Below are 21,981 nucleotides of genomic sequence, written 5' to 3'. Positions count from 1 at the left end.
CTTCTCTCCAATGTGCCACCCTTGGCTGAGTTAGAACTGGTTAAATGCAAGGAATGGGAGTTTGGAAACCTTGATTCTGTGTGTCCACTGATTTGCTGACTGATCGTTGAGTAATTAAGTTCTGTTCACTGCAGTGTCTCCATTTATTTAAACGTTCAGTGTAATTCTGAAAGATTTATAAGCTCATAGGGCTGGAATGGACTTCAGGAGGTCATCTAATCCAGCCCCCTGCTTCAAGCAGAATCAACCCCAACTAAATCATGCCAGCGAGGACCCTGTCAAGCTGGGACTTAAAAATCTCTAAGGATAGAGAATCCACCACGTCTCTAGGCAACTAGGAGAAACTAGAATTGGAAACTAAACAACTAGGTTATATCTACACCAGCCCAAAACTTCAAAATGGCCATGAAATGGCCATTTCGAAGTTTACCAATGAAGTGCTGAAATGCATATTCAGCACTTCATTAGCATGTGGGTTGCCGTGGAACTTCGAAATTGACAGGGCTCGCCGCCACGCGGCTTATCCAAACGGGGTTCCTTTTTCAAAGGACCCCAGAACTTCGAAATCCCTTATTCCTATCCCCTTACCCCACAGCCGTAGAGAAACTAGGATAGAAAAGTTCATTTATATCAGTTAGAGTGCATCTACACTTGCATTCCTCTTTTGAAGGAGGTATGCAAATGAAGTAAAACAAGATGCAAATGAGGTATTAATTTGCATATCTGGCACCTCATTTGTGTATTCTAATTTCAAAAGAGCTTCTTTCAAAAGAAGAAAGCCAGTGTAGATGCTGCTCTTTCAAAATTGAACCAATCTTTGAAAGAATCCTTCTTCCCTTTATTTAATGGAAAGAAGGATTCTTTCGAAGATGGGGTTTATTTCAAAACAATAGCATCTACACTGGCTTTCTTCTTTCGAAAGAGGCTCTTTCAAAATCAGAATACACAAACGAGGGGCCAACTATGCAAATTTATACCTCGTTTGCATTTTCAATTTACCTCATTTACACACCTCTTTTGAAAGAGGAATGCAAGAGTAGACACCCCCAATGTGTTAGACGTCTACATACTTTACATAATCCGTTTAGGTTTTTACATGTCTCAATCTATGCCAATAGGTACATGCTGGGAAATCACAAGAATCTAAGTTGGTTAAGAACCAAACTCCAATGGAATTCGATATGATGCAGGTGTCAAAGGACAGCAAAATTAAATAAGCCTCTCAATTATATTTGAAAACCTGGTCCTAAAATGCTTGGTGCTTTTGGAAAATGTACCTCCGGTCAACACTAAAAGACTATGTCTACACTACAGAGTTTTTCAACAAAACTCAGGTTTGTCAACAAAAACCTTCCAAGCCTAAAATATGTTCTTTCAACAGTAAATTGTCAGAAAGTGGTACTTTACCCTGTGGCCCTCTGCCTCGCCCAGATGAGGAGGAGTGCCTTTTCTGACATATTCTTCTGAAAACAAAGAAAGGTGTGTCGACACTCCGGGGGCCCTTTTGTCAAAAGAGCAGTACTCCATGTCGCTAGCCAGATGGAGCTCGTAGACGCCCTGGACACCGAGCGCACAGCTCCATGCTCTCTGCCTCTGGGCCATTTTCATGGTGCAGAGAGCTCCAGAAACACCATGGCAGGAAGCTGAAAGCATGTCTGGAGCACAGGCAAGACCCCTGCCCCTCCACACCCTCATGGCCATACCCTGACTGCCAGAGTACAAGATAATCAACAGACAGCAGTGCAGTAAACCTCCAGAGGCCCTCCAGAGAGCTGCAGGATGGGCTCCTGGCCCCATCCCACAAAATACCAGGCCCCTCTTGGACAGAACCCAAGCTCCAAGACTTCCTCTGACTCTGGGACGGGAGTGTCTGCTCCTGGACCACACAGCCAAGATGAGAAAAGCTCCCACCCATACCTGGCTCACAACAGGCTTGGTGGCACATAGCCACCCTGTCCGGACCCTGGAGCAGGTCTGGGCAAAAGTTAAAGAGCTGCACCAGGGCTACACTCAGGCCAGGAACGTGGCAAGGAAGTCATGGGCAGGAACCTCCACCCGCCCTTTTTCACAAAGAACTGCACAGCCTCCTCAGGGTCACTGAAAGCTCCCCAGACACCTAAGCACCCCTCTGGACATGGCTGGGGGACTCCTCCCCCAGGCACCCTTGACAAAGTCAGAGACAGAGGCAGAGGAGGAGCAGCCTGGGACTTCGACACAGCCAGAGATGGAGGCAGAGCCACCATCGGACACCAAGCAGAGTGATGGAACCTTGCTCATCACCGGGGCCTCAACATCTTCCAGCCAGGTAATGTCCATCAGGGCATCCCCATATCTCTTTGAGGGACCCTCCAGTAAGTACTCTGAATACCACACACCCAAGCTGTGGGGGAAGGGTGGCCACCTCTGCCTTGGCTGGAAGTGGGTGAGACACACGGCCACTGGCCCCACCCCAGACACACCACAGAAGCCCGCGGCTCTTGCCTTATTGGCCTACCTTCAGGCAACATTCAGCACCAGCTCCCATAGATAGTGCTTCTAGTGCCATGTGGGGGGGGGAGCCCAGATTGTGCCCACTGCATGCACCACCCATGTGAGGACCCCTCAGTGACTGGAATCCCCCTGGGCAGCTGGCATGGTGGATGGGAGGGGTTACAGCAACGTACCAGGATCCTCTGGCACAGCAGGGACCGCCATGCAGGACACACATTCATGCACTCCCAGGATATCCCCATCCCTCAGCCCAGGGTGGAGGCCACTGCCCATAGGAGGGTCGGGGGAATAGAGATGTGTTGGTGCAATATGGGAATGACTTACTGTCTCTCCCTCTTCCCCTCATCCTACAGCTGCACCGTCCGAGGCCTGGGCAAGCACCATCACACCACTGAGGCCAGGTGCTGGAGACACACAGTGTAGAGGCAGTAGAGGAGAGGGCTGGCTCACCAGCACCACTGCTCGGGCAGTCCCACCTCTGCAGGACCCATCATCTCCCTGAGAACAATGCCAAGTGGACCTACGCAGCTCCCTGCGGGTGACAGAATGAGCTCCTGCAGTGGCAGCTGCAGGTGGATCAGGATGAGAAGTCATGGCAGACGTGGGCATGGGCTGAAATAACATCTCACCATGACACCATTACAAGAATCCTGCTGAACCAGTCAGTCCAGCCACTTGCTCCCCCCGCCACTGACTCAAGGCCCCCACCGCCCTCACCCTGCCTAAGGTCCCTCTGGCATTCATGGATTTTGCCTGCTTCCTTATGACCATGGTCAGCCCCACCAACCCAGTCTCCACTGCACCCCCCAACATAATGCAGTCCCTGCCAACTCTGACTCCCACACTCGGACCACTGAACCCATACCTGCTGAACCCTTCTCACACCTGTACTCCCCCATGCTCCTGACCCAGTCCAAACCCTGATGGAGACCCCACACCCACAATGGGAGAGGATCCCGTGTCTGGCAATAATCAGAGTGACACTCACCGAGAGGGAGTTTTGGACCACCAGCCCTCCCTGGACTAATATCCCCGCACTCCCTGTCCCAAGCCCCATCACTTATATACTTTCTTATCATTCGACAATGTACTTAGGTTTTTTTGCAGAAGTTTTAATTTCAACAAGTTTTGACCTGTTAAAATAAACCATTTCTTCACAACCTCCATGTCCCTCATCATTGTGGGGTGGTCAGGTAGGGATGTGTGGGTGATAAGAGGATGGTAGACCTATGGCCCCAGAGCCTGCTGGGGGCTCCTGGAGGGGTGGTCCTTGTGATTCTTTAAAGAAACTCTCTATAGGGCCTCCCAAAACCACACTCCATCACTTCTGGCTTGGCAGATAGGAGCCATGCCTAGCTTGTCGTAGCCGTGGAAAGCATTGGTCCCCCACCCTGACACAACAGCCTCACCCTTGCTCTCTACACCATTGTGGATGGCACAGCACATCCCCACAACTTTAGGGACTTTGTGCTCCAACACATCCAGGTGAGTGAGGGAGGAGATAACCGGCACCAGGCCTTCAGATGGTCGAAGTCACACTCTGCCTGCTTGTGTGCACGGGTGAGACAGTTGTTGAAGAGATCCTGCGTGGAGTCGAGGAGGCTGTCATAGGGCCTCATGAAACAGATCATGAAAAGGTAGGTGTCTATATAACCTGATGCTGAATATAGTCAATGATGGAGAGTCCACAACATCCCTAAGCAATTTATTCCAGTGTTTACCCAACCCGAAAATTAGGAAGGTTTTCTTGAACATCAGCACCAGCTGATAGTCAAACCCAATGAGTATGGAGACATTCAAAACCAACTTCCTGTCCCCTTCAATATGTTCCATAAAGCCTCCTTCACCTCTTTATTTCTCAGAGTGTAAATAAAAGGGTTTAACAGTGGAGTTATAATAGTGCTCAAAGTATTGACAATCTTGTTGATTTCCAGGGCATTCTCCTTGGAATATTTGACGTACAGGAAGATGTTGGAGCCATACCACATAATCACCACCATGAAATGGGCAGAGCAAGTGGAAAAAGCCTTTTGCCGGCCTTGCTCTGATGGGATCTTCACGATGGTGGAAATGATGGAAATGTAAGAGACCAGGGTTATCAGAAATGATCCAAGGATTACAATCATGGCTATGATGAAAACTACCCACTGAAACACCAAGGTATCTGAGCAGGAGAGAACCACTAAGGAATCTATACCGCAATAGAAATGATTGATGGCGTAAGACTCACAGAAGGAGAAGCTGACTAGAATTGAAGCTGGGACAGAAATAACCAGGAAACCAGCCACCCAGCATGCAAAAGCCAGCTGTGCAGACCTTGTTTTGTTCATAATTGTGCTGTAGTGCAATGGGTAGCAAATGGCCAGGTAGCGGTCATAGGCCATGACAGTCAAGAGGAAAAATTCTGTGCAGCCCAAGGAGGAAATAAAATACATCTGCAGGATGCAGCTAGCAAAGGGGATGGTTCTGCTTTTCCCCAGGAAAATAGCAATGGCTTTAGGGACACAGGCTGTGGTGTACCAGACTTCTAGGAAGGACAGGTTGGAAAGGAAAAAGTACATGGGCGTTTGGAGGTGAGAGTGGCTCCCAACCAGGGCTATGATGGTAATATTTCCTGTTACCGTCAGGATGTACGTAACGGTAAATACCACACACAGAGAGATCTGCACATCCTGATTGCCAGGAAATCCTAGGAGGAGAAACTCCTTTATGCTGGACTGGTTTTCCTTCTCTTTTCCAGTCACAGTCTCCATCTGTCAAGGCACAAAAGATCATCACTCAGGGATGCTTAATTTCACAGCATCAATTTACTCTCAACTCAGGTTTAATTACTTTGATTATATTGCATTGTTAACTGAGTTCTTTACTAGCTACTCCAATATCCTGCATGGGTTCCATATCAGTCTAACAGGCCTATGAATTTATTGCACCTTTAAAATATTGGCATATGTGTTTTCTTAAGGGTTAATGGTAGTACACAATAATTCAAGCCTTAAGACAATCATTGCTGGCCAATGAGTTTCTGAGCTAGCATTTTTAATACTCTTGTATGCCAGCTACTTGGAGCTACTGATTTCCAAAGTTATCATTTTTGTGAGTTTCCATTCCAATTTTCATCCAGCTGAGACACGACCGGATGACTACATTTACACTACCCCAAAACTTCGAAATGGCCATGCAAATTCCTATCTGCTCTTTGGAATAAGGGGATTTTGAGGTTGCCAAGGTCCTTTCAAAAAGGAGCCCCGTCTGGTGTTAGTAAATGCTATGAAATGCCATTTCACTAGGCACACAAAAATGGATGAAAATTTACGATCATTGATAACACTTAAAATCACACATAGGCCAGGAAAGAAAAAAGTTGCTTGAGAACTTAACAGAGTGAAATTAAAGGAATTTAGCCGATTTGGTTGCATTTGATACAAACAGAATAGTAAATGACTAATATAACAGATCTGACGTATTGATTTACGCGGATTTATTTTCCAGGTTATCATCTCCCCTGTTCACACTTTGTTTGTCAATTGTTTTCATGCAATCAATTTTCCAGTCCTAGAGTCCACTACCATTCATCTGACAGTCTCCCTCACCTTCTTATTTAGGGAAACAATTAACATTTAAATAAATTCAAAGGGAAAGAAATGCTGTGAATCTTATCTTCTTGAAATTATGCATCCAAAGTGTTAATAAATAAATATAAAATTTTGCCTTGGCTATTCATGACATAGGAACACGTAAGTGAGCATAGACTAAGAATTTCATAGAGATTAAATACAAGACATGTTTCCTTGGGATTACTCAGTCCTTACAATCCCCAGTTTTAGTGCTGTCCTTTTCCTCAATAGATCTGAACGCCTCTAAGGAAGAAGCTCAGGATCACAATTTCTACCTAAGAAAAGAAGCCATTACAAACCAGAACTAATGTCTGCAGTTTCTCATGGTGGGCGACATCCTTCACTCGGCTGAAATGAAGAAAACACTCTGGACTGGAGGATGAATTCCCGGCTGTCACATTGCAGAGCGATTTTTGAAGGTATCTGAAGCAGATGAAACACGTGTTATTCGGTAGGCTGAAGCTGCCTGATTCCCATCACCTTTTTGCTGCTTTCCACCTTAACACTTATCCTCCTTCTCCTCACTGAGAGCAGTCTGGCAAAGATAAAAAGACTGTTGACTTGCTCGCCTCTTTACGTCTTCCAAGAACTGTGCGCTCATGAGCTATGCCATTCTATAATGGGTTGAATTTCCCCCTGTGTAGCCAGGACCTCAATTTGAGAGGTCCCTCTGTAGCACACATGAGGACAGGCAGAGAAGAAGGACACAGTTGCAAAAACTATCCCACAACGCTCCAACAGCTACCAACACCTGCCCCTTGTGTGAGAACACCTGAACTTCCAGAGCTGGACTTGTCAGCCACCAACTGAGTCCCAAATAGGAGGGTTTGATGAAGACATTGTACTCATTTTTTAGTGATCTTCAAGGGCAGAGCTTGCAACCTATGAAGCAATCTAGATTTTGGACACCTCAATTCTCATAAAAATGATTGAGGAGTGGGCATTTGTGTAGTGCTCATAGGCTATGGAAACTTCTGCCTACCTCAGCCTACCTGTGTGACTCAATGCATTTCAGCAGCAACAATATCCCCTCAGCTGACTCACAGGGAATTGTTTTGTTTTCTGAAAAGCATTGCAAAGTTGAAAAATTAAGGACAAAAAGAGGGAGGGGGCAAAAGCCAAGGGAAAAAGAAACTGGTGGAACTGGGTTACAGCTGTTCCAATCCTCACTGTGGGAAAGATTTTTCTTCTAACCAGATATGGTCCAGTCGCCCAGTAGATCATATCACAAAGTGTAGAACACCTTTACTAATATGGGTGTTTTGAACTACACTTCTCTCCCTCCCTCCCTCTCTCTCTCTCTCTCTCTGTCTCATACACACTCAGGTGGAAATAGTTTATCAGGTTTTGTTGACAGAACTAGTCAGAACAGAAATCTTCCCCATCCCGCTCCCACATTCTCACAATATCTTAGCATGGGGCTTCTTGGATTCTGAAGAAAAATGCATTGCAAACATGGGAGTGATATTTTGAGTCCAGTAATAAAACAAACAGTTCGAAGTTCCAAAGATATTCTTCTAACTATTGCACAGTTTCTATAGCAATGAGAGTCCCACTGTGTAATCATTTTACCCTCAACGTTTCCCCTTACCTGCTTTGTTGATGTTCAGCAACTTAACAAAACCTACAAATAAGCCTCATTGATATACCGCAGAATTTCCCCTCGGATTTGGTCTCAGCAGAATTTCATGGGCTTCTCTCCAATGTGCCACCCTTGGCTGAGTTAGAACTGGTTAAATGCAAGGAATGGGAGTTTGGAAACCTTGATTCTGTGTGTCCACTGATTTGCTGACTGATCGTTGAGTAATTAAGTTCTGTTCACTGGAGTGTCTCCATTTATTTAAATGTTCAGTGTAATTCTGAAAGATTTATAAGCTCATAGGGCTGGAATGGACTTCAGGAGGTCATCTAATCCAGCCCCCTGCTTCAAGCAGAATCAACCCCAACTAAATCATGCCAGCGAGGACCCTGTCAAGCTGGGACTTAAAAATCTCTAAGGATAGAGAATCCACCACGTCTCTAGGCATCTAGGAGAAACTAGAATTGGAAACTAAACAACTAGGTTATATCTACACCAGCCCAAAACTTCAAAATGGCCATGAAATGGCCATTTCGAAGTTTACCAATGAAGTGCTGAAATGCATATTCAGCACTTCATTAGCATGTGGGTTGCCGTGGAACTTCGAAATTGACAGGGCTCGCCGCCACGCGGCTTATCCAAACGGGGTTCCTTTTTCAAAGGACCCCAGAACTTCGAAATCCCTTATTCCTATCCCCTTACCCCACAGCTGTAGAGAAACTAGGATAGAAAAGTTCATTTATATCAGTTAGAGTGCATCTACACTTGCATTCCTCTTTTGAAGGAGGTATGCAAATGAAGTAAATCAAGATGCAAATGAGGTATTAATTTGCATATCTGGCACCTCATTTGTGTATTCTAATTTCAAAAGAGCTTCTTTCAAAAGAAGAAAGCCAGTGTAGATGCTGCTCTTTCAAAATTGAACCAATCTTTGAAAGAATCCTTCTTCCCTTTATTTAATGGAAAGAAGGATTCTTTCGAAGATGGGGTTTATTTCAAAACAATAGCATCTACACTGGCTTTCTTCTTTCGAAAGAGGCTCTTTCAAAATCAGAATACACAAACGAGGGGCCAACTATGCAAATTTATACCTCGTTTGCATTTTCAATTTACCTCATTTACACACCTCTTTTGAAAGAGGAATGCAAGAGTAGACACCCCCAATGTGTTAGACGTCTACATACTTTACATAATCCGTTTAGGTTTTTACATGTCTCAATCTATGCCAATAGGTACATGCTGGGAAATCACAAGAATCTAAGTTGGTTAAGAACCAAACTCCAATGGAATTCGATATGATGCAGGTGTCAAAGGACAGCAAAATTAAATAAGCCTCTCAATTATATTTGAAAACCTGGTCCTAAAATGCTTGGTGCTTTTGGAAAATGTACCTCCGGTCAACACTAAAAGACTATGTCTACAATACAGAGTTTTTCAACAAAACTGAGGTTTGTCAACAAAAACCTTCCAAGCCTAAAATATGTTCTTTCAACAGTAAATTGTCAGAATGTGGTACTTTACCCTGTGGCCCTCTGCCTCCCCCAGATGAGGAGGAGTGCCTTTTCTGACATATTCTTCTGAAAACAAAGAAAGGTGTGTCGACACTCCGGGGGCCCTTTTGGCAAAAGAGCAGTACTCCATGTCGCTAGCCAGATGGAGCTCGTAGACGCCCTGGACACCGAGCGCACAGCTCCATGGTCTCTGCCTCTGGCCCATTTTCATGGTGCAGAGAGCTCCAGAAACACCATGGCAGGAAGCTGAAAGCATGTCTGGAGCACAGGCAAGACCCCTGCCCCTCCACACCCTCATGGCCATACCCTGACTGCCAGAGTCCAAGATAATCAACAGCCAGCAGTGCTGTAAACCTCCAGAGGCCCTCCAGAGAGCTGCAGGATGAGCTCCTGGCCCCATCCCACAAAATACCAGGCCCCTCTTGGACAGAGCCCAAGCTCCAAGACTTCCTCTGACTCTGGGACGGGAGTGTCTGCTCCTGGACCACACAGCCAAGATGAGAAAAGCTCCCACCCATACCTGGCTCACAACAGGCTTGGTGGCACATAGCCACCCTGTCCGGACCCTGGAGCAGGTCTGGGCAAAAGTTAAAGAGCTGCACCAGGGCTACACTCAGGCCAGGAACGTGGCAAGGAAGTCATGGGCAGGAACCTCCACCCGCCCTTTTTCACAAAGAACTGCACAGCCTCCTCAGGGGCACTGAAAGCTCCCCAGACACCTAAGCACCCCTCTGGACATGGCTGGGGGACTCCTCCGCCAGGCACCTTTGACAAAGTCAGAGACAGAGGCAGAGGAGGAGCAGCCTGGGACTTCGACACAGCCAGAGATGGAGGCAGAGCCACCATCGGACACCGAGCAGAGTGATGGAACCTTGCTCATCACCGGGGCCCCAATATCTTCCAGCCAGGTAATGTCCATCAGGGCATCCCCATATCTCTTTGAGGGACCCTCCAGTAAGTACTCTGAATACCACACACCCAAGCTGTGGGGGAAGGGTGGCCATCTCTGCCTTGGCTGGAAGTGGGTGAGACACACGGCCACTGGCCCCACCCCAGACACACCACAGAAGCCCGCGGCTCTTGCCTTATTGGCCTACCTTCAGGCAACATTCAGCACCAGCTCCCATACATAGTGCTTCTAGTGCCATATGGGGGGGGGAGCCCAGATTGTGCCCACTGCATGCACCACCCATGTGAGGACCCCTCAGTGCCTGGAATCCCCCTGGGCAGCTGGCATGGTGGATGGGAGGGGTTACAGCAACGTACCAGGATCCTCTGGCACAGCAGGGACCGCCATGCAGGACACACATGCATGCACTCCCAGGATATCCCCATCCATCAGCCCAGGGTGGAGACCACTGCCCATAGGAGGGTCGGGGGAATAGAGATGTGTTGGTGCAATATGGGAATGACTTACTGTCTCTCCCTCTTCCCCTCATCCTACAGCTGCACCGTCCGAGGCCTGGGCAAGCACCATCACACCACTGAGGCCAGGTGCTGGAGCCACACAGTGTAGAGGCAGTAGAGGAGAGGGCTGGCCCACCAGCACCACTGCTCGGGCAGTCCCACATCTGCAGGACCCATCATCTCCCTGAGAACAATGCCAAGTGGACCTACGCAGCTCCCTGCGGGTGACAGAATGAGCTCCTGCAGTGGCAGCTGCAGGTGGATCAGGATGAGAAGTCATGGCAGACGTGGGCATGGGCTGAAATAACGTCTCACCATGACACCATTACAAGAATCCTGCTGAACCAGTCAGTCCAGCCACTTACTCCCCCCGCCACTGACTCACGGCCCCCACCGCCCTCACCCTGCCTAAGGTCCCTCTGGCATTCATGGATTTTGCCTGCTTCCTTATGACCGTGGTCAGCCCCACCAAGCCAGTCTCCACTGCAACCCCCAACATAATGCAGTCCCTGCCAACTCTGACTCCCACACTCGGACCACTGAGCCCAAACCTGCTGAACCCTTCTCACACCTGTACTCCCCCATGCTCCTGACCCAGTCCAAACCCTGATGGAGACCCCACACCCACAATGGGAGAGGATCCCGTGTCTGGCAATAATCAGAGTGACACTCACCGAGAGGGAGTTTTGGACCACCAGCCCTCCCTGGACTAAGATCCCCGCACTCCCTGTCCCAAGCCCCATCACTTATATACTTTCTTATCATTCAACAATGTACTTAGGTTTTTTTGCAGAAGTTTTAATTTCAACAAGTTTTGACCTGTTAAAATAAACCATTTCTTCACAACCTCCATGTCCCTCATCATTGTGGGGTGGTCAGGTAGGGATGTGTGGGTGATAAGAGGATGGTAGACCTATGGCCCCAGAGCCTGCTGGGGGCTCCTGGAGGGGTGGTCCTTGGGGTTCTTTAAAGAAACTCTCTTTGGGCCTCCCAAAACCACACTCCATCACTTCTGGCTTGGCAGATAGGAGCCATGCCTAGCTTGTCGTAGCCGTGGAAAGCATTGGTCCCCCACCCTGACACAACAGCCTCACCCTTGCTCTCTACACCATTGTGGATGGCACAGCACATCCCCACAACTTTAGGGACTTTGTGCTCCAACACATCCAGGTGAGTGAGGGAGGAGATAACCGGCACCAGGCCTTCAGATGGTCGAAGTCACACTCTGCCTGCTTGTGTGCTCGGGTGAGACAGTTGTTGAAGAGATCCTGCGTGGAGTCGAGGAGGCTGTCATAGGGCCTCATGAAACAGATCATGAAAAGGTAGGTGTCTATATAACCTGATGCTGAATATAGTCAATGATGGAGAGTCCACAACATCCCTAAGCAATTTATTTCAGTGTTTACCCAACCCGACAACTAGGAAGGTTTTCTTGAACATCAGCACCAGCTGATAGTCAAACCCAATGAGTATGGAGACATTCAAAACCAACTTCCTGTCCCCTTCAATATGTTCCATAAAGCGTCCTTCACCTCTTTATTTCTCAGAGTGTAAATAAAAGGGTTTAACAGTGGAGTTATAATAGTGCTCAAAGTATTGACAATCTTGTTGATTTCCAGGGCATTCTCCTTGGAATATTTGACGTACAGGAAGATGTTGGAGCCATACCACATAATCACCACCATGAAATGGGCAGAGCAAGTGGAAAAAGCCTTTTGCCGGCCTTGCTCTGATGGGATCTTCACGATGGTGGAAATGATGGAAATGTAAGAGACCAGGGTTATCAGAAATGATCCAAGGATTACAATCATGGCTATGATGAAAACTACCCACTGAAACACCAAGGTATCTGAGCAGGAGAGAACCACTAAGGAATCTATACCACAATAGAAATGATTGATGGCGTAAGACTCACAGAAGGACAAGCTGACTAGAATTGAAGCTGGGACAGAAATAACCAGGAAACCAGCCACCCAGCATGCAAAAGCCAGCTGTGCAGACCTTGTTTTGTTCATAATTGTGCTGTAGTGCAATGGGTAGCAAATGGCCAGGTAGCGGTCATAGGCCATGACAGTCAAGAGGAAAAATTCTGTGCAGCCCAAGGAGGAAATAAAATACATCTGCAGGATGCAGCTAGGAAAGGGGATGGTTCTGCTTTTCCCCAGGAAAATAGCAATGGCTTTAGGGACACAGGCTGTGGTGTACCAGACTTCTAGGAAGGACAGGTTGGAAAGGAAAAAGTACATGGGCGTTTGGAGGTGAGAGTGGCTCCCAACCAGGGCTATGATGGTAATATTTCCTGTTACAGTCAGGATGTACGTAACGGTAAATACCACACACAGAGAGATCTGCACATCCTGATTGCCAGGAAATCCTAGGAGGAGAAACTCCTTTATGCTGGACTGGTTTTCCTTCTCTTTTCCAGTCACAGTCTCCATCTGTCAAGGCACAAAAGATCATCACTCAGGGATGCTTAATTTCACAGCATCAATTTACTCTCAACTCAGGTTTAATTACTTTGATTATATTGCATTGTTAACTGAGTTCTTTACTAGCTACTCCAATATCCTGCATGGGTTCCATATCAGTCTAACAGGCCTATGAATTTATTGCACCTTTAAAATATTGGCATATGTGTTTTCTTAAGGGTTAATGGTAGTACACAATAATCCAAGCCTTAAGACAATCATTGCTGGCCAATGAGTTTCTGAGCTAGCATTTTTAATACTCTTGTATGCCAGCTACTTGGAGCTACTGATTTCCAAAGTTATCATTTTTGTGAGTTTCCATTCCAATTTTCATCCAGCTGAGACACGACCGGATGACTACATTTACACTAGCCCAAAACTTCGAAATGGCCATGCAAATTCCTATCTGCTCTTTGGAATAAGGGGATTTTGAGGTTGCCAAGGTCCTTTCAAAAAGGAGCCCCGTCTGGTGTTAGTAAATGCTATGAAATGCCATTTCACTAGGCACACAAAAATGGATGAAAATTTACGATCATTGATAACACTTAAAATCACACATAGGCCAGGAAAGAAAAAAGTTGCTTGAGAACTTAACAGAGTGAAATTCCAGGAATTTAGCCGATTTGGTTGCATTTGATACAAACAGAATAGTAAATACTAATATAACAGATATGAGCTATTGATTTATGGGGATTTATTTTCTAGGTTATCATCTCCCCTGTTCACAGTTTCTTTGTCAATTGTTTTCATGCTATCAATTTTCCAGTCCTGGAGTCCACTACCATTCATCTGACAGTCTCCCTCACCTTCTTATTTAGGGAAACAATTAACATTTAAATAAATACAAAGGGAAAGAAATGCTGTGAATCTTATCTTCTTGAAATTACGCATCCAAAGTGTTAATAAATAAATATAAAATTTTGCCTTGGCTATTCATGACATAGGAACACGTAAGTGAGCATAGACTAAGAATTTCATAGAGATTAAATACAAGACATGTTTCCTTGGGAATACTCAGTCCTTACAATCCCCAGTTTTAGTGCTGTCCTTTTCCTCAATAGATCTGAACGCCTCTAAGGAAGAAGCTCAGGATCACAATTTCTACCTAAGAAAAGAAGCCATTACAAACCAGAACTAAGGTCTGCAGTTTCTCATGGTGGGCGACATCCTTCACTCGGCTGAAATGAAGAAAACACTTTGGACTGGAGGATGAATTCCCGGCTGTCACATTGCAGAGCGATTTTTGAAGGTATCTGAAGCAGATGAAACACGTGTTATTCGGTAGGCTGAAGCTGCCTGATTCCCATCACCTTATTGCTGCTTTCCACCTTAACACTTATCCTCCTTCTCCTCACTGAGAGCAGTCTGGCAAAGATAAAAAGACTGTTGACTTGCTCGCCTCTTTACGTCTTCCAAGAACTGTGCGCTCATGAGCTATGCCATTCTATAATGGGTTGAATTTCCCCCTGTGTAGCCAGGACCTCAATTTGAGAGGTCCCTCTGTAGCACACATGAGGACAGGCAGAGAAGAAGGACACAGTTGCAAAAACTATCCCACAACGCTCCAGCAGCTACCAACACCTGCCCCTTGTGTGAGAACACCTGAACTTCCAGACCTGGACTTGTCAGCCACCAACTGAGTCCCAAATAGGAGGGTTTGATGAAGACATTGTACTCATTTTTTAGTGATCTTCAAGGGCAGAGCTTGCAACCTATGAAGCAATCTAGATTTTGGACACCTCAATTCTCATAAAAATGATTGAGGAGTGGGCATTTGTGTAGTGGTCATAGGCTATGGAAACTTCTGCCTACCTCAGCCTACCTGTGCGACTCAATACATTTCAGCAGCAACAATATCCCCACAGCTGACTCACAGGGAATTGTTTAGTTTTCTGAAAAGCATTGCAAAGTTGAAAAATTAAGGACAAAAAGAGGGAGGGGGCAAAAGCCAAGGGAAAAAGAAACTGGTGGAACTGGGTTACAGCTGTTCCAATCCTCACTGTGGGAAAGATTTTTCTTCTAACCAGATATGGTCCAGTCGCCCAGTAGATCATATCACAAAGTGTAGAACACCTTTACTAATATGGGTGTTTTGAACTACACTTCTCTCCCTCCCTCCCTCTCTCTCTCTCTCTCTCTGTCTCATACACACTCAGGTGGAAATAGTTTATCAGGTTTTGTTGACAGAACTAGTCAGAACAGAAATCTTCCCCATCCCGCTCCCACATTCTCACAATATCTTAGCATGGGGCTTCTTGGATTCTGAAGAAAAATGCATTGCAAACATGGGAGTGATATTTTGAGTCCAGTAATAAAACAAACAGTTCGAAGTTCCAAAGATATTCTTCTAACTATTGCACAGTTTCTATAGCAATGAGAGTCCCACTGTGTAATCATTTTACCCTCAACGTTTCCCCTTACCTGCTTTGTTGATGTTCAGCAACTTAACAAAACCTACAAATAAGCCTCATTGATATACCGCAGAATTTCCCCTCGGATTTGGTCTCAGCAGAATTTCATGGGCTTCTCTCCAATGTGCCACCCTTGGCTGAGTTAGAACTGGTTAAATGCAAGGAATGGGAGTTTGGAAACCTTGATTCTGTGTGTCCACTGATTTGCTGACTGATCGTTGAGTAATTAAGTTCTGTTCACTGCAGTGTCTCCATTTATTTAAACGTTCAGTGTAATTCTGAAAGATTTATAAGCTCATAGGGCTGGAATGGACTTCAGGAGGTCATCTAATCCAGCCCCCTGCTTCAAGCAGAATCAACCCCAACTAAATCATGCCAGCGAGGACCCTGTCAAGCTGGGACTTAAAAATCTCTAAGGATAGAGAATCCACCACGTCTCTAGGCAACTAGGAGAAACTAGAATTGGAAACTAAACAACTAGGTTATATCTACACCAGCCCAAAACTTCAAAATGGCCATGAAATGGCCATTTCGAAGTTTACCAATGAAGTGCTGAAATGCATATTCAGCACTTCATTAGCATGTGGGTTGCCGTGGAACTTCGAAATTGACAGGGCTCGCCGCCACGCGGCTTATCCAAACGGGGTTCCTTTTTGAAAGGACCCCAGAACTTCGAAATCCCTTATTCCTATCCCCTTACCCCACAGCTGTAGAGAAACTAGGATAGAAAAGTTCATTTATATCAGTTAGAGTGCATCTACACTTGCATTCCTCTTTTGAAGGAGGTATGCAAATGAAGTAAATCAAGATGCAAATGAGGTATTAATTTGCATATCTGGCACCTCATTTGTGTATTCTAATTTCAAAAGAGCTTCTTTCAAAAGAAGAAAGCCAGTGTAGATGCTGCTCTTTCAAAATTGAACCAATCTTTGAAAGAATCCTTCTTCCCTTTATTTAATGGAAAGAAGGATTCTTTCGAAGATGGGGTTTATTTCAAAACAATAGCATCTACACTGGCTTTCTTCTTTCGAAAGAGGCTCTTTCAAAATCAGAATACACAAATGAGGGGCCAACTATGCAAATTTATACCTCGTTTGCATTTTCAATTTACCTCATTTACACACCTCTTTTGAAAGAGGAATGCAAGAGTAGACACCCCCCAATGTGTTAGACGTCTACATACTTTACATAATCCGTTTAGGTTTTTACATGTCTCAATCTATGCCAATAGGTACATGCTGGGAAATCACAAGAATCTCAGTTGGTTAAGAACCAAACTCCAATGGAATTCGATATGATGCAGGTGTCAAAGGACAGCAAAATTAAATAAGCCTCTCAATTATATTTGAAAACCTGGTCCTAAAATGCTTGGTGCTTTTGGAAAATGTACCTCCGGTCAACACTAAAAGACTATGTCTACACTACAGAGTTTTTCAACAAAACTGAGGTTTGTCAACAAAAACCTTCCAAGCCTAAAATATGTTCTTTCAACAGTAAATTGTCAGAAAGTGGTACTTTACCCTGTGGCTGTCTGCCTCCCCCAGATGAGGAGGAGTGCCTTTTCTGACATATTCTTCTGAAAACAAAGAAAGGTGTGTCGACACTCCGGGGGCCCTTTTGGCAAAAGAGCAGTACTCCATGTCGCTAGCCAGATGGAGCTCGTAGACGCCCTGGACACCGAGCGCACAGCTCCATGGTCTCTGCCTCTGGCCCATTTTCATGGTGCAGAGAGCTCCAGAAACACCATGGCAGGAAGCTGAAAGCATGTCTGGAGCACAGGCAAGACCCCTGCCCCTCCACACCCTCATGGCCATACCCTGACTGCCAGAGTACAAGATAATCAACAGCCAGCAGTGCTGTAAACCTCCAGAGGCCCTCCAGAGAGCTGCAGGATGAGCTCCTGGCCCCATCCCACAAAATACCAGGCCCCTCTTGGACAGAGCCCAAGCTCCAAGACTTCCTCTGACTCTGGGACGGGAGTGTCTGCTCCTGGACCACACAGCCAAGATGAGAAAAGCTCCCACCCATACCTGGCTCACAACAGGCTTGGTGGCACATAGCCACCCTGTCCGGACCCTGGAGCAGGTCTGGGCAAAAGTTAAAGAGCTGCACCAGGGCTACACTCAGGCCAGGAACGTGGCAAGGAAGTCATGGGCAGGAACCTCCACCCGCCCTTTTTCACAAAGAACTGCACAGCCTCCTCAGGGGCACTGAAAGCTCCCCACACACCTAAGCACCCCTCTGGACATGGCTGGGGGACTCCTCCGCCAGGCACCCTTGACAAAGTCAGAGACAGAGGCAGAGGAGGAGCAGCCTGGGACTTCGACACAGCCAGAGATGGAGGCAGAGCCACCATCGGACACCGAGCAGAGTGATGGAACCTTGCTCATCACCGGGGCCTCAATATCTTCCAGCCAGGTAATGTCCATCAGGGCATCCCCATATCTCTTTGAGGGACCCTCCAGTAAGTACTCTGAATACCACACACCCAAGCTGTGGGGGAAGGGTGGCCATCTCTGCCTTGGCTGGAAGTGGGTGAGACACACGGCCACTGGCCCCACCCCAGACACACCACAGAAGCCCGCGGCTCTTGCCTTATTGGCCTACCTTCAGGCAACATTCAGCACCAGCTCCCATACATAGTGCTTCTAGTGCCATATGGGGGGGGGAGCCCAGATTGTGCCCACTGCATGCACCACCCATGTGAGGACCCCTCAGTGCCTGGAATCCCCCTGGGCAGCTGGCATGGTGGATGGGAGGGGTTACAGCAACGTACCAGGATCCTCTGGCACAGCAGGGACCGCCATGCAGGACACACATGCATGCACTCCCAGGATATCCCCATCCATCAGCCCAGGGTGGAGACCACTGCCCATAGGAGGGACGGGGGAATAGAGATGTGTTGGTGCAATATGGGAATGACTTACTGTCTCTCCCTCTTCCCCTCATCCTACAGCTGCACCGTCCGAGGCCTGGGCAAGCACCATCACACCACTGAGGCCAGGTGCTGGAGCCACACAGTGTAGAGGCAGTAGAGGAGAGGGCTGGCCCACCAGCACCACTGCTCGGGCAGTCCCACATCTGCAGGACCCATCATCTCCCTGAGAACAATGCCAAGTGGACCTACGCAGCTCCCTGCGGGTGACAGAATGAGCTCCTGCAGTGGCAGCTGCAGGTGGATCAGGATGAGAAGTCATGGCAGACGTGGGCATGGGCTGAAATAACGTCTCACCATGACACCATTACAAGAATCCTGCTGAACCAGTCAGTCCAGCCACTTACTCCCCCCGCCACTGACTCACGGCCCCCACCGCCCTCACCCTGCCTAAGGTCCCTCTGGCATTCATGGATTTTGCCTGCTTCCTTATGACCGTGGTCAGCCCCACCAAGCCAGTCTCCACTGCAACCCCCAACATAATGCAGTCCCTGCCAACTCTGACTCCCACACTCGGACCACTGAGCCCAAACCTGCTGAACCCTTCTCACACCTGTACTCCCCCATGCTCCTGACCCAGTCCAAACCCTGATGGAGACCCCACACCCACAATGGGAGAGGATCCCGTGTCTGGCAATAATCAGAGTGACACTCACCGAGAGGGAGTTTTGGACCACCAGCCCTCCCTGGACTAAGATCCCCGCACTCCCTGTCCCAAGCCCCATCACTTATATACTTTCTTATCATTCGACAATGTACTTAGGTTTTTTTGCAGAAGTTTTAATTTCAACAAGTTTTGACCTGTTAAAATAAACCATTTCTTCACAACCTCCATGTCCCTCATCATTGTGGGGTGGTCAGGTAGGGATGTGTGGGTGATAAGAGGATGGTAGACCTATGGCCCCAGAGCCTGCTGGGGGCTCCTGGAGGGGTGGTCCTTGGGGTTATTTAAAGAAACTCTCTATAGGGCCTCCCAAAACCACACTCCATCACTTCTGGCTTGGCAGATAGGAGCCATGCCTAGCTTGTCGTAGCCGTGGAAAGCATTGGTCCCCCACCCTGACACAACAGCCTCACCCTTGCTCTCTACACCATTGTGGATGGCACAGCACATCCCCACAACTTTAGGGACTTTGTGCTCCAACACATCCAGGTGAGTGAGGGAGGAGATAACCGGCACCAGGCCTTCAGATGGTCGAAGTCACACTCTGCCTGCTTGTGTGCTCGGGTGAGACAGTTGTTGAAGAGATCCTGCGTGGAGTCGAGAAGGCTGTCATAGGGCCTCATGAAACAGATCATGAAAAGGTAGGTGTCTATATAACCTGATGCTGAATATAGTCAATGATGGAGAGTCCACAACATCCCTAAGCAATTTATTTCAGTGTTTACCCAACCCGACAACTAGGAAGGTTTTCTTGAACATCAGCACCAGCTGATAGTCAAACCCAATGAGTATGGAGACATTCAAAACCAACTTCCTGTCCCCTTCAATATGTTCCATAAAGCGTCCTTCACCTCTTTATTTCTCAGAGTGTAAATAAAAGGGTTTAACAGTGGAGTTATAATAGTGCTCAAAGTATTGACAATCTTGTTGATTTCCAGGGCATTCTCCTTGGAATATTTGACGTACAGGAAGATGTTGGAGCCATACCACATAATCACCACCATGAAATGGGCAGAGCAAGTGGAAAAAGCCTTTTGCCGGCCTTGCTCTGATGGGATCTTCACGATGGTGGAAATGATGGAAATGTAAGAGACCAGGGTTATCAGAAATGATCCAAGGATTACAATCATGGCTATGATGAAAACTACCCACTGAAACACCAAGGTATCTGAGCAGGAGAGAACCACTAAGGAATCTATACCACAATAGAAATGATTGATGGCGTAAGACTCACAGAAGGACAAGCTGACTAGAATTGAAGCTGGGACAGAAATAACCAGGAAACCAGCCACCCAGCATGCAAAAGCCAGCTGTGCAGACCTTGTTTTGTTCATAATTGTGCTGTAGTGCAATGGGTAGCAAATGGCCAGGTAGCGGTCATAGGCCATGACAGTCAAGAGGAAAAATTCTGTGCAGCCCAAGGAGGAAATAAAATACATCTGCAGGATGCAGCTAGGAAAGGGGATGGTTCTGCTTTTCCCCAGGAAAATAGCAATGGCTTTAGGGACACAGGCTGTGGTGTACCAGACTTCTAGGAAGGACAGGTTGGAAAGGAAAAAGTACATGGGCGTTTGGAGGTGAGAGTGGCTCCCAACCAGGGCTATGATGGTAATATTTCCTGTTACAGTCAGGATGTACGTAACGGTAAATACCACACACAGAGAGATCTGCACATCCTGATTGCCAGGAAATCCTAGGAGGAGAAACTCCTTTATGCTGGACTGGTTTTCCTTCTCTTTTCCAGTCACAGTCTCCATCTGTCAAGGCACAAAAGATCATCACTCAGGGATGCTTAATTTCACAGCATCAATTTACTCTCAACTCAGGTTTAATTACTTTGATTATATTGCATTGTTAACTGAGTTCTTTACTAGCTACTCCAATATCCTGCATGGGTTCCATATCAGTCTAACAGGCCTATGAATTTATTGCACCTTTAAAATATTGGCATATGTGTTTTCTTAAGGGTTAATGGTAGTACACAATAATCCAAGCCTTAAGACAATCATTGCTGGCCAATGAGTTTCTGAGCTAGCATTTTTAATACTCTTGTATGCCAGCTACTTGGAGCTACTGATTTCCAAAGTTATCATTTTTGTGAGTTTCCATTCCAATTTTCATCCAGCTGAGACACGACCGGATGACTACATTTACACTAGCCCAAAACTTCGAAATGGCCATGCAAATTCCTATCTGCTCTTTGGAATAAGGGGATTTTGAGGTTGCCAAGGTCCTTTCAAAAAGGAGCCCCGTCTGGTGTTAGTAAATGCTATGAAATGCCATTTCACTAGGCACACAAAAATGGATGAAAATTTACGATCATTGATAACACTTAAAATCACACATAGGCCAGGAAAGAAAAAAGTTGCTTGAGAACTTAACAGAGTGAAATTCCAGGAATTTAGCCGATTTGGTTGCATTTGATACAAACAGAATAGTAAATACTAATATAACAGATATGAGCTGTTGATTTATGGGGATTTATTTTCTAGGTTCTCATCTCCCCTGTTCACAGTTTGTTTGTCAATTGTTTTCATGCTATCAATTTTTCAGTCCTGGAGTCCACTACCATTCATCTGACAGTCTCCCTCACCTTCTTATTTAGGGAAACAATAAACATTTAAATAAATAAAAAGGGAAAGAAATGCTGTGAATCTTATCTTCTTGAAATTACGCATCCAAAGTGTTAATAAATAAATATAAAATTTTGCCTTGGCTATTCATGACATAGGAACACGTAAGTGAGCATAGACTAAGAATTTCATAGAGATTAAATACAAGACATGTTTCCTTGGGAATACTCAGTCCTTACAATCCCCAGTTTTAGTGCTGTCCTTTTCCTCAATAGATCTGAACGCCTCTAAGGAAGAAGCTCAGGATCACAATTTCTACCTAAGAAAAG

The 21,981-nt window shown here is 46.4% G+C and overlaps 3 protein-coding genes across 3 annotated transcripts; all 3 read right to left on the bottom strand.

Annotated features, from left to right (window-relative positions):
- Positions 1-4,286: 4,286 nt before the first annotated feature.
- Positions 4,287-5,243, bottom strand: LOC142004848 (olfactory receptor 6F1-like). The gene has a single exon (XM_074982529.1). The coding sequence runs from the start codon at positions 5,241-5,243 to the stop codon at positions 4,287-4,289; it is 957 nt and encodes a 318-aa protein (XP_074838630.1).
- A 6,839-nt stretch (positions 5,244-12,082) lies between these two features.
- On the bottom strand, positions 12,083-13,039 carry LOC142004847 (olfactory receptor 6F1-like). The gene has a single exon (XM_074982528.1). The coding sequence runs from the start codon at positions 13,037-13,039 to the stop codon at positions 12,083-12,085; it is 957 nt and encodes a 318-aa protein (XP_074838629.1).
- Positions 13,040-19,879: 6,840 nt separating this feature from the next.
- On the bottom strand, positions 19,880-20,836 carry LOC142004846 (olfactory receptor 6F1-like). The gene has a single exon (XM_074982527.1). It carries the CDS (start codon positions 20,834-20,836, stop codon positions 19,880-19,882), a length of 957 nt encoding a protein of 318 aa, XP_074838628.1.
- Between the last annotated feature and the right edge of the window lie 1,145 nt (positions 20,837-21,981).

Source organism: Carettochelys insculpta, chromosome 32 (genome assembly GCF_033958435.1).
Source record: "Carettochelys insculpta isolate YL-2023 chromosome 32, ASM3395843v1, whole genome shotgun sequence".
NCBI classification, from domain to species: Eukaryota; Metazoa; Chordata; order Testudines; family Carettochelyidae; genus Carettochelys; species Carettochelys insculpta.
This window is presented reverse-complemented; position numbering and strand designations above follow the sequence as displayed.

What these genes read in the sequence shown, in the direction of transcription:
- LOC142004846 (XM_074982527.1), bottom strand. Translation starts at nt 20,836, where the DNA reads ATGGAGACTGTGACTGGAAAAGAGAAGGAAAACCAGTCCAGCATAAAG.
- LOC142004847 (XM_074982528.1), bottom strand. Translation starts at nt 13,039, where the DNA reads ATGGAGACTGTGACTGGAAAAGAGAAGGAAAACCAGTCCAGCATAAAG.
- LOC142004848 (XM_074982529.1), bottom strand. Translation starts at nt 5,243, where the DNA reads ATGGAGACTGTGACTGGAAAAGAGAAGGAAAACCAGTCCAGCATAAAG.